Source organism: Lethenteron reissneri, chromosome 19 (genome assembly GCF_015708825.2).
Source record: "Lethenteron reissneri isolate LAM-NWPU_2019-01 chromosome 19, ASM1570882v1, whole genome shotgun sequence".
Classification (NCBI taxonomy): Eukaryota; Metazoa; Chordata; class Hyperoartia; order Petromyzontiformes; family Petromyzontidae; genus Lethenteron; species Lethenteron reissneri.
In genome coordinates, this window is record NC_083797.1 from 4,045,085 (window position 1) to 4,057,594 (window position 12,510).

The 12,510-nt window shown below is 47.5% G+C and overlaps 1 protein-coding gene across 2 annotated transcripts in view; it reads left to right on the forward strand.

Moving 5' to 3' along the window:
• LOC133344177 (elongation of very long chain fatty acids protein 5-like) overlaps nt 1–12,510 on the forward strand; it is a 32,754-nt gene that overhangs the window by 15,855 nt on the left and 4,389 nt on the right. For both annotated transcript variants that reach the window (XM_061554190.1, XM_061554192.1), the window contains exons 3-6: nt 667–854; nt 6,962–7,039; nt 7,522–7,693; nt 12,298–12,422. In XM_061554190.1, the coding sequence (XP_061410174.1) occupies nt 667–854; nt 6,962–7,039; nt 7,522–7,693; nt 12,298–12,422 (563 nt within the window). The remainder of the gene's footprint in view (nt 1–666; nt 855–6,961; nt 7,040–7,521; nt 7,694–12,297; nt 12,423–12,510) is intronic.

A 12,510-nucleotide genomic window follows, 5' to 3' on the forward strand; every position in this document is an offset into this window, starting at 1 on the left:
TTCGAATTTTACGCACTCCCTTAGCCGCCTACAAGCTCACAGCCTGCAACACTACTGCCCTGCTATGTCCATGCTGGTCGAGCATCCAAGCACTTTGCTCGGCTCAACCCGAGCGAGGTCTCCACCTGGATCGGGCGAGCATACCTGGTGATTTGATCACAGCTATAGGTGGGCAAATGCGCTACAGATTCGGCCCCGGGACCGCATGGCTCACGCCGCTGTTGACTGAATGGCCTTCGTTCGAGGGAGCTTTGAAAGGGTGAGCTTGGCCTGCGCTTCCTTGCTGGCCGGATGTCTTGGAGAAGAGGTGGCGGAACCCACACTTTACCCCACAACACACACGACCTATTCAACGTTTTTGGGTTTAGATCGCGTTATTTATAAATGTGTCGTAACCCTCGACCACCCGACACGGCCAATCAGTAAAAAAGTGTCACGTTGACAAAAGACAATTAGTTCACTGCTTTAGCCCACCGGTGTGTTGAGGCGTGAAACGTTGATTATGAATAATATTGGTCGCGAAAGCCTACGTGTTAAACTGACACACGACCTGCTTGCTGATCAACTGTGGGGGGGGGGGTGGAGGAGGGGGGGGGGGCTGAGCTCTATGATCGCTCAGTTGTCACATTTAACGTCAGCGCCGCCGCCTCCGCTGTCACGCGGCAGATGCGCGCGTCCGCGGCTGGCCCCTGCTCGACTCGTACGTGCCGACCGCCGCCGTCACCGCCCTCTACTTCGCCTTCATCTGGCTGGGGAGCGCGTGCATGCGCAACCGGCAGCCCCTCGGCTTGCGCGCCTCCATGGTGGTCTACAACTTCCTCGTCACACTCCTCTCCGTCTACATGTTCGTGCAGGTGCGTGCGTGCGTGCAGGTGCGTGCGTGCGTGCAGGTGCGCGCGTGCGTGCAGGTGCGCGCGTGCGTGCAGGTGCGCGCGTGCGTGCAGGTGCGCGCGTGCGTGCAGGTGCGCGCGTGCGTGCAGGTGCGCGCGTGCGTGCAGGTGCGCGCGTGCGTGCAGGTGCGCGCGTGCGTGCAGGTGCGCGCGTGCGTGCAGGTGCGCGCGTGCGTGCAGGTGCGCGCGTGCGTGCAGGTGCGCGCGTGCGTGCAGGTGCGCGCGTGCGTGCAGGTGCGCGCGTGCGTGCAGGTGCGCGCGTGCGTGCAGGTGCGCGCGTGCGTGCAGGTGCGCGCGTGCGTGCAGGTGCGCGCGTGCGTGCAGGTGCGCGCGTGCGTGCAGGTGCGCGCGTGCGTGCAGGTGCGCGCGTGCGCGAGCCAGCCCCCCACCACCCATCCACACCTCCCCCCCGCCCACCCCTGCAAGGAGCCAGCGGTGATGGTAGCAAATGCAACCGTGAAGATTTATTTTTTTCATTCACACTCCGGGGTACAATGCACCGCTCGCTGCAGGAGTTCCCAATGGAAAGCATTTCTTGTTTTACGACTCGACATTCAAGGGAATATTACCATGGGGGTGGGGGGGAGGGTGGCAAAACGTCAAAGAGAAAAACCTCGTGGTGTTATAATTGCTTGGGGTACGGAGTTTTCCTATCCCGTAGGAACACCCAGGCTTCTGATCAGGCGTGGCCGTGGGAATTGGTCATTAGGCACAAGCACTGCTGCCTGCGAGTGTCGGAATTGATTTCACTGCCTGTGCTTAATGGGCCTGCAGAGACCAGCATTTTCTCAGCGAAAGTCACAGTATCTGCAGTGTGTGTGTGTGTATATATAGCAATTGCAAGTCAAGTGAAAGTCACGCAGTGTCACATTTGCACAGTTAGCTACCCAGCATCGCTCCCTAAAGTCGGCACACTGATCGGTAACGCTGCCCTAAATTAGACGACCTTGATGCTTCTGAACAACAGCGCGCATTCAACGCAGAGACATCTCGCTGCTGTCTGCTATGAAAGAAGGGAAATTGCCAGAAGAGTCACAGTATGTATTATTACTTTTCCTTTAGGTTCGATGTTATTGACGAATACTTATTTCATCATTATAAATGTGTGCGTTGAGTTTCGGTTGTTTGTGCTTGTGCTTGTTCTCATATTCACGAGAATATGCTGGATCTGTAAAGTAATTTTATCGAGTCAAACAACAGCAGGATTAATGGTAGATTACTTGCTTTAAAACTCAAGGCGTTCTCTCACTCAAATGAGTATGGGTCGGTAATGAATTCCTGTTTGCAACCCTGAGCCGCCATTCCACATTCCCTTGGAAGGGCGGTTGATGCTTTACATCGGACAACCACTGCTGACTTCCCTAGAAGGTGGCGTTCACTTTTCTGGTCTCATCAAGGAGCATGAACCACCACGAAAACTCCAGTAATCCTCGCAGTGGCTTTTGGCTGACCATCGAACAAAGACGGTCACCGCATCGTGCGCTTTCAGATGCGCTTGTGCGGCCGTCTGGAACGCTCTTGCTTACGATATTAGAAAGCCACTGGGAGCTATGCACTTTTAAATCTAGATGGGAAAACTCATTTCTTTAGAATTGCCTATTGTGCTGAGTTTGATGTTCTTCCCCCACCGCCTCCGATTTGCACGGTTGGCCACGTACGGTGCGAAAGAAGTTCAACAACAACACCTGCCAAACGGAGGTGCGGGGGAAGGACAACAAACTAAACACAACAAGCTCTTCTAAAAAAAAAATTAGTTTTTGATCTAAATTTAACAGTGCATGGCTCCACTGACTTCCTAATATCGGAAGGAGGTGCGTTCCAGACGGACGCAGAAGCGCATCTGAAAGCACGCGATGGCTCGTCAAAAGCCACCGCGAGGATGACCGGAGTTCGCGTGATGGTTGATGCCCTTTGACGAGCTCAGCAAGGTATTGTGGTTCATTTGTGGCAAGCACTTTGTGTGTAACGAGTCCGACCTCATCATGTATTCGTCCGGTAACAGCACACTGTGCAATGGTCAGCACACTCGACTTGCATTCTAGAGGTCATTGGTTCAATTTTCCGGCACGGCAGTTTAAACAATGGCACTTTATTCATGAATCCCTCCAACTATGTCCACCCAGCAGTAAACAGTAAATGGGTACACCACAGTCAAGCACATTTAAATCTAGATTGAAAACTCTTTTTTTTTAATGCTTTTTGTGTTTAGTTTGTTGTCCATCCCCGCAGCTCCAATTAGTACATTTGGCTACGTACGTTGCGAAAAAAGTTCAACGTACACACCGTACAGACGATCGGCAAGTAACGTGTGGCGGTGTAAAGTGTGGGTACTCCCACCCCCTCCCAAGACGTCTGAGTGGAAGAGTAGGCCAAACACCCTCGAAGGGGGAGGGACTCTCTAGAGCCATGCTGGTGCAGGCCCTCCTGCCAGCAGAGGCGTGAGCAATACAACCGCAGGTTACCATCACAACCCAGGGTCACTTTACGCAAACGAGTCTCATCTTGGACTCACCTGGTGGAACAAACGTAAACTTGAACTTTCACCGTAACTCTCCCACAAACATTTCCCGTGGTGGGTGGGTGGTGGTGGTGGTGGCCACGCAGCAATCAAAACCCCAGCGCCGTGCTATACTCGTAATTATCCACCCGGCACAAGGCTGATTAAGAGAACCATCTTGAGAGAGAGAGAGGGAGATTGTAGGGTTGTGTGTGTGTGTGTGTGTAAAACGGCGGTCTCCCAGTTACGCGTCGGGCAACGCAACGGTGCCACCCCATCTGAATGTTAATGAGAGGCCCCCACCCCGAAGCCATGGGCCGCGTCCCAACACTCCAGGACTCTTTGTGCGCTATCAGAAGCAGCGAATGGCGTGACCGGGCTCTTCCTTTCAGCGAGTCAGGGACACAAGCACACAAAGACACATACACACACACACACGAGGTTCTTGTAGTTCTCATAAGGGATTCACAATGCCCTCTTTGTTTTTACGCCGTTTAAATTTTGTCTTGGGTAGAAAAGGGCCACTTGGTTAGGCTTGAACATCACTGCTGCCAAAAAATATGGTGTACTACTGGCTGGATCTATATTCTTTTTTTACTCGTATTTAATTTTTTACATGCTCATGCTTTCAGCTTTTGTTGAACATTGGTGGGAAAACGGCATTGGTTCATCAATTGATATCGATTATGATTTTTGTTCACCAGTTATCTGAAAACTTTTGTCGACCTCAATCGATTCCTCTGCCAGATTTAGTTGTTTGCAGTTCTCAAAGTTGAGGCATTCCTCCTCTTTGAATGTTGAAAAAAATATATAATTCCCCCCGAGTAATCTCCTTTACTTCATCATCCAGTCATCTAGTCTCAAAGCGACCTTCAGCTCATTTCCCTTGCGTGACCTAACGTCTCCAAGCTGTCTCCATCTCATCTAATTGCACGCCCCCGTAAGACACGTAATACTTCCCGTGATTTATTATTGCGTGTCAGGAGATATCTGGGTTTTCTATTCGCACCGGCACATTAGAGACTCGCGACACGAGTACACCTCCGTTTTAACGCCGTTCATAAACTGTCCATTCAGAGTTTGGGCTGGGTTTTTATTTTTTGCAAGGTTCAAACAAGTTCACATTCATCTTCTTGGTTCTTTCGGTAAAGTCACGTAAAATGGAAATAATAAAATAATAAAAATAAAACATAATAAAATAATTCTCACGACGTTTCGGCCACAACGCAAGTAGCCGTCCTCAGGTGGAGAACAGGTCTGTCGAGGAGACAGAGTCTGAATGTCTCTGTCTCCTCGACAGACCTGTTATCCACCTGAGGACGGCTACTTGCGTTGTTTTATTGTTTTATTTTTATTATTTTATTATTTCCATTCTACGTGACTTTACCGAAAGAACCAAGAAGATGAATCCCTGCAGTCACGAAAGCTTTAAATCGGAAAAGTTGACATTCAGTTTTATTTCAGTTTCATTTATTTTGTAAAGCCCTGTGAGCCATTCGGCTCTTAAATTGGGTGCAACCACAACAAACAAAAAACTAAAACATGAACAAGAAAACATCTCAAAATGACTATGTGCAAACAGAAAAATCCAGGAAAAAACAGCAGAAAAAGTGGCCAGGTGGTTCAGAGGTCATGTCACTGAGCTGGTACCGCGAAGAAACCCGCTTTCAAATACAGACCACCGCCCGTGATGAAACCAGCTACCGCAGTGCAGCGAGTTCATGGGCTCATCCGAATCACCAATGGCTGGACACATAAGCAATCATGTTAAAGGTGTCGTTCAACTTAATTTCGGCAACGGCAAAAAAGGTTGCCCTGAGAATTGAAATTATCCGTTTGATTGTTTTGCGACTAACGTTGCTCTGCAGTGGGGCAAAGGTTCAGTTTCAGTTTTGCAGTTTCATTTATTCGGTATAGCCCTGTGAGCCATGCGGCTCTTGACTCGGGTGCAACCGCAACAAAACAAAAACATGAACAAGAAACAACCTTAAGTGACAACACGCAACAGAAAAATCCAGGAAAAAACAGCAAAGTCTTCCAGCAAAAACACCGTATTTCAACGCTGTGTGCAAAAATCTCAGTGGGATGCAAGTCAAACAATAACAACCATAAGACAATGTAGATTAAAGTTATCAGGCTAACTCTGTACTACAACAAACAAACATGGCTAAACCAAAACGTTTTCAAAATCACCAAAATAAAGCTATAAAAACAATGTAACAGTGATCATAGGAACTGTGATTCAAATTTAACAATAAACGATATACATAACATGCACGACCAAACTTTGCAGCCATAGCTGGCTGCATGAGTCACTCCATAACAGCAGGAGAAAGGCACTGCCACCAAGGTGTGGACAAGAAGCCTCTTAGCGAACTCAGAAGTAGTTCTGTGATGTCCGCTTCTATGGACCATTCTGCAACGTACTCTTTGGTTCTTTCGATAAAGTCACGTAGGTATAAAATAAAATAAATAAAATCACGATGTTTCGGGCGCAACACAAGTGCCCCTCATCAGGTGGGACAACCACAGCAAGAAAACAATTGCTGAAGTGGGCAAAAGGGTAATTTATTTTATACCTACGTGACTTTATCGAAAACTTCAAATCTACATTCTGCGACGCTCTGTGAAATTTTAAATGGATTCTTCGTCTCGTGACGTCGAAAGCAGAATCGGGACAAAACTATGAAAAAAGGCGAAAATAATTGTATTTAAATTTTTTTTAAACACATTTGATGACAATTTAAAAATATTGAAGGTCACAGATGAGTTAGAAATGGAGCGCTGGGTCCATGTTGCGGCACATTGTTGACAAGACATCTCACTTCAACCGTCTGCTCAAGATACTTCGAATAAACTATTTAAATAATTCTACACGTGTACACTGAACCATTGAGGTACATAAGTACATTCACACGAGTCTCGCGTGGAGCACAATTAGTTATGTGTGTCACCCGTGCGTGACCTTTACGTAACATTACTCACCGGCTAAATGTTTAGCACCACCAAATGTCCGCCGTGGGAAACGTGGTAGCAATCGCTGCAGCTTGTGGCATTTAAACTCAACAGTCGAACTTTGCATCTTGTAAAATGGTCAGGATGTGGGTAGCACAGTAATAATAATTAAATAAAACAAATATCAATAATAATCAGCCCTTTGTCAATCCAATGGTCAATGTAGGCCCTCCCCGTGGCATTGTTGGTCATTGAGTATTGTTTGCCATACTGCACCATGCTGGCATGAAGGGGGCAGATCTTGATTTGAAGCTTTCGGCGACTGCAGGAATCCATACTCTTTGGTTCTTTCGGTAAAGTCATGTAGGTAGAAAAATAATAGATCACGACGTTTCGATTTCAACACAAGCAATCGTCATCAGGTGGGACGGTTTGTCACTGCAGAATGGTCCTCTTGCATGCAACTGTCAGCAGCCATGGTCAATCCACTGCTGGATGAAGTTCTCACCAAAGCCACCGCCCGCTGTTGAGTAACGTGATGTAATTTTTATGAGCACATTAAACATCGCGCCACTGACGATTGCCACTGTCACACGCAACACCTTATCTCTCTTCACAGCTGTGTGTGGGAGCGTGGCAGGGAAACTACAGCCTCAAATGCCAAAACACCCGCAGCAGTGGTGACGTGGACGTGAAGGTAAACATTAACTTTTTTTACTTTAATAAAAATATATACATGTTTTTTTTTTTACCCGGGAAAGCCTCACCTGATCTCAAGGCCATTTTCAGGAGGGTCTTGCTAAGTTTTGCTCCAAGTGAGGCAACGGTGTTATACGTTTTTTTTCCGTCCTTCCTTTCCCCCAGTTGACGGACCGATAGAGCATTAGCCTCTTGTTGCAGAGGTTCCATGTTCGAGCCCCACGGCCACCCTGGTTAATACAGTGCCATGAAAAAGGGCCATTGCCCAAAACGTCTCCTAATTAGAAACTTTCCCTGTATGGTCGGTGAGCGGGTGACCGGCGTGGGTTATCAATCAACCCGACCACTTTACATTGAATTCTGTCGAGTGCGGCGCGATAACGACCGAGCGCTCCGCCCCACCTCGGAACGCACGAACGCCCGAAGGCGCAACCGTTTTCACAAAAGGAACGCCCGGACTCTTCCGTCGCTTTCCCGCAGGTGGCTCGTGTCCTGTGGTGGTACTACTTCTCCAAGTCCATTGAGCTGATGGACACGGTGTTCTTCGTGCTGCGCAAGAAATTCAGCCAGGTCAGCGTGCTGCACGTCTACCACCACGCGACCATGCTGAACATCTGGTGGTTCGTCATGAACTGGATTCCCACCGGCCACAGTGAGCAATCAAGCACGCACTGCACGGTAGAGTCGGCGAGGCGATCGGCGGTCGAGCGATGAATTTACACCGATCCTTCCTCGAAGGCATCCAGGATAACAGACGTACGCTTCGCCTGATTGTCTCAGCCACTCGAAGCACCTTAACATCACATCCTAACTCTCAACCTTACCAATTGCCCCCTTGCTGCTGTCCGCCCAGGGCACCCCCCCCCCCCCCCTCCATCCACCAGGGACAGCTGTCCCTGTAATAAATACCGTGAGGTCAACCATCATGTGGTTGTTGCCAACCACATGTACCTGTATGCATTTAACACGTAGGCTAAACCCAAAAACGTTGATTATGGACCTGTATGCATGTTGAACGTCTTTCGCACCCTACGTAGCCAACCGTGCTAAAACATATATGATTCTCAAATTGAATTGTTACCCAAGATCACGGCCATCGAATCGTAACAATTGGCTGCATTGCTATGGGGGGGGGGGGGGGGTAAATCGTTATTTTCCTGCAACTCAGCAGTCTCCTGCGTATAAGCCACAAGCCCTCTTGCACATACGCCATAAACTTGGCTTATTGAATTATGCTGACATTTTTTGCTGCCACGAACACTCGTAAAAAAAATCACCACAAGGTGCTCGCTCGTATGTCAGACCATGCTATTCCCGCAAAGCACACTGAAATATAAATGCTCTACATGACAGCTTAGTTGAGTCAATTATTCATCGTGTATAAATTATGTACGACGATAGCTCTTCGGTGACGACCAAAAGAGAAAAGCACTTTCCTGAAATTATGTAAATATTTTTTTTTTGGGGGGGGGGGAAGAGACATTTTAGTCTCGGCTCAAAATAGCTTCGCTCCAGTGGTGGCGAGGTGCAGTTCCAAGTGCACTGGGGTTCTAAACCCGGCCAACCGGACGACGATTTCTGCCCATGGCCAACATCAGCGTTGAACTTTTTTCGAACTGTACGTAGCCAACCGTGCTAATCGGAGGTGCAGTGATATTTGAATCGCTCCCTCCCCCACCTCCAACGGGGAAAAGTACGTTTCAACAATACCCATGACCCAAAAATGGTTGGCCAGGTTTTTTTTTTTTATCAAGCGGTGGATTTACAGAGGGTTGTAAACAATTCATGTTATTATCATGCGGAGGTTACTGCGAGTCTCATGCATTATTGGATATAAGAGTGTGAAGCTATACCATGGGCTGAAGTGAATTTTCAGCCTCTTCCGAGACGTCGGTTGTCTACGTACGGTGCGAAATAAGTTCAACGTACATACGTACACCTTGACCAATCCTGACCGACCAGCGTGGGAAAAGATCAAATCATCCCCCGTGACCCACATGGCGCGGGGAGGCCCTCATCCAACAGTGGATTGACAAAACACATTCCTGCGGAGGGAGCTGGTAGGAACGTTGGGTTGCTCGGTCAATGACCAGGGTCAACGGCAGCGTGGTGTATTCCGCAAATATGCCCGACTGTGAGGGCGGGCACAAGCCGGCGTGAGTTATTTAAACGTTGAGTTTTATAAGGGCACCACGGGGTGACCAGCCCCTCCCCACCCAGCCCCACCCCTCCCACCCCCACCCAGCCCCACCCTCCCCACCCAGCCCCTCCCCACCCTCCCCACCCAGCCCCACCCTCCCCACCCTCCCCACCCAGCCCCTCCCCACCCTCCCCACCCAGCCCCTCCCCACCCTCCCCTGCACGACGGACGGACACAATAATCCCCTGTGGGCTGGTGTAACCAGGAGGTTCCTACCAGTAACAGCCGTTCGTATGTGTGTAATTATGCATTGAAAAGCCCTGTTCATATTTTATATATATACACACACATATAAAATATATATACAACAGTAGTTTAGTGCAGCAGGGGACAATGTGCAATTGTGCCACATCACCATTTGTGAAATTGAAGTTGGGGTTAAAGCTTATTCATAAATTCATGAAGGTACAGTGCTTCGAGGCTGTTAGCAATGAGCACGGTTTCGGTCACGTTCACCCAACTGTGTTTTTTTACGTTGCAATAAATCACCGGAAAAAGTGCTGGGGAAAGGTCACGTACGACAGTGCGATTACGCAGGCCAGGCCAGAGGGAGCCAGCATCTTCCGTTGTTACATTGCACAGGTAATCTGGACTTGGACGACTGCATTAAACCAAGGACAGACGAATCTGTGCATTGTCACAGCAGTAATTGGATAACGAAGTGGTAACTGTCAGACTGGCTTAGACATCTCTGCTGCAAAAGCCAAGCAAGGAGAACTTCCGTTAATTGTGTTATTACATTATTGACAAAGGTGACCGGATCGAGGAAGATACGTGGATGCGAATAATATCGTAGAATTGTGATTAATTCAATGAATCAACCTTCATTCTCTATATTCAATTAAAATGTGTTCCGCCTATCATCGAGGAAACGGGTAGCTAATTGCCAATCATCCATTAAATTGAGCATGGCTAAATGTTTTTCGGTATAATTGACAGCGCTGAAATTTAACAGTGGCGTCAATTTCATAGCGACTGGAATTTTAACGAACGTTATCTCGTGTAACTGACGGCATGCACAATAATGAGCGATGTGGATTTTAATATTTGCTATTATTAGAAAACATATGGCACGGTTATGCTTAGTGACCTGGGTTTTACGAAATTGTACTGCAACCTTGATTCACACTACAAGCACAGCAAAGCACAAAAGCAATACAATAAGCATGTTAAAATACATTTAATACATTTAATACATTTAAGACGGTCACCACACCGCGTGCTTTCAGGTGCCTTTCTGCGGCCGTCTGGAATGCTCTTCCTACCGATATGAAGAAGCCACTGAAGCTATGCACTTTTCAATAATTTAGATTGAAAACGAATTTCTTGATAATTGCTTTTTTGCGTTTAGTTTGTTATCCTTCCCCCACACCTCCGATTAGTACGCTTGGCTATGTACAGTGTGAAAGAAGTTCAACGAACATACATACATATAACATAGAGAATGATGGGAACACTGGTATTGAGATAATGCTCATAACCATGACATTTGACATCGTGTCGTATCATGAACAATCTGAACGCGTTACGTGTTCGAGGGTGGCCCAGTGGATGAAAGGTAAAAGTGTTGACCTGGCACATCCTAGAGCCTTGGCTCGAATCCAGGTTGCTACCGCCTCTGATTAAACGGAACCCCCCAGTGTAGTGATGTAATGATCCAAGCTGAACGCACCAATGATGCACACACATCAAATTAAAGTCGGTTTTGCTGTTGAGTTTTGGCAAAACTTCCAGCTCCATGACTTACAAAAGCACGGTTGGCTACCCACAATGCAAAATAAGTTCAACATGCATACATCGTGGACAAGGAGATCAGAGGTCACTGGACGGAATCTCAGGGGCAGCTCTCCTGTGTCCGCTTGCACAGATAAGTTTTGTAACAGGAAGTGTTGGACTGCTCTGTGCGAGTTCTGAGTGAAGCAGTACAAGTGGGGTAACATGGGGGGGGGGGGGGAACCACAAAGGGGCCGTCCATAAATTACGTCACGCACCTAGGGGGGGGCAGACATTTGTGACGATGTGTGACGAGGGGGGGTGAGAAATGTGACGTCACATCAAACATCAAAATGTGCAACTTTTAAGAAATATAGACAACACGTTCTACTTAATTAAATATACTTTTTTTTTATAAATGTGTTCTCCTACAACATCAGAGTGTAGCGCCACATTAAATACGCACTACAATGACAATAGTTTAAAGCGATTTGAAGCATGTTTTATTTGGGGGGGGGGGGGGGGGCAGAGCTTTGTGACGTCATATTTGAGGGGGGGGGGTCTGACTTTTTGTGACGCCGCGTGACGAGGGGGTCAAAATCGTCCAAAATCGCGTGACGTCATTTACGGACGGCCCCAAAGGCATAATTTGTTTTACTCCTCATGGGTTGTTGTGGAGCATAGTTAAATTAAATCACCAACCTGCCATCCTGCACCTCATATATCTTGATGGTAGCGCAGTGGTAAGCGTACCATTTAATGAAGAAAAAAAACTGCTCTCCCGAGTTCAATTACTGCCCGGGCTAATATCAGTGATGAGTGATAACTGAACCGGTCCTTTACCCACCCGTATTGGCCGGTGTGGAGCATCCTCCATCTAGCAACAGAATGAAACCGTTGCTGGACGACCTGTGAACTCCCCACAATAATACTCTTAGGTTTTTATCGGTAAAGTCACGTAGATAAAAAATAAAATTAATAGAAGTAATAATAGAAATAAAATAATAAATCACGTTTCGGAGGCAACACAAGCCTCCGTCATCAGGTGGGACCGTCACAGCTAAAATTACTGCATCAGTGTGACGCTCCCACCTGATGACGGAGACTTGTGTTGCCTCCGAAACGTCGTGATGTATTATTTTATTTCTATTATTACTTCTATTAATTTTATTTTTTACCTACGTGACTTTACCGAAAAAGCCTAAGAGTATGAATCCTTGCAGTCACGAAAGCTTCAAATCTAGAATGCATAATAACATGTTAAATATACGAATTGTGATGATTTGAGTTGTGTATTTATTGAAGACCCTGACTTGTCCCGCTAACACGTTCATTCCTCGCAGCTTTCTTTGGGCCGATGTTGAACAGCTTCATTCATATCATGATGTACTCCTACTACGGGCTGGCAGCTATTCCTGCAATGCAGCCATACCTCTGGTGGAAGAAATATCTCACTCAGGCACAGCTGGTGAGGCACTCATGCAACACCCTTGCACTCAATTTGTCTTTTGGGAACTTCAATCAAACGTCGTGTTTACAGCTCTATGGGCATGAGG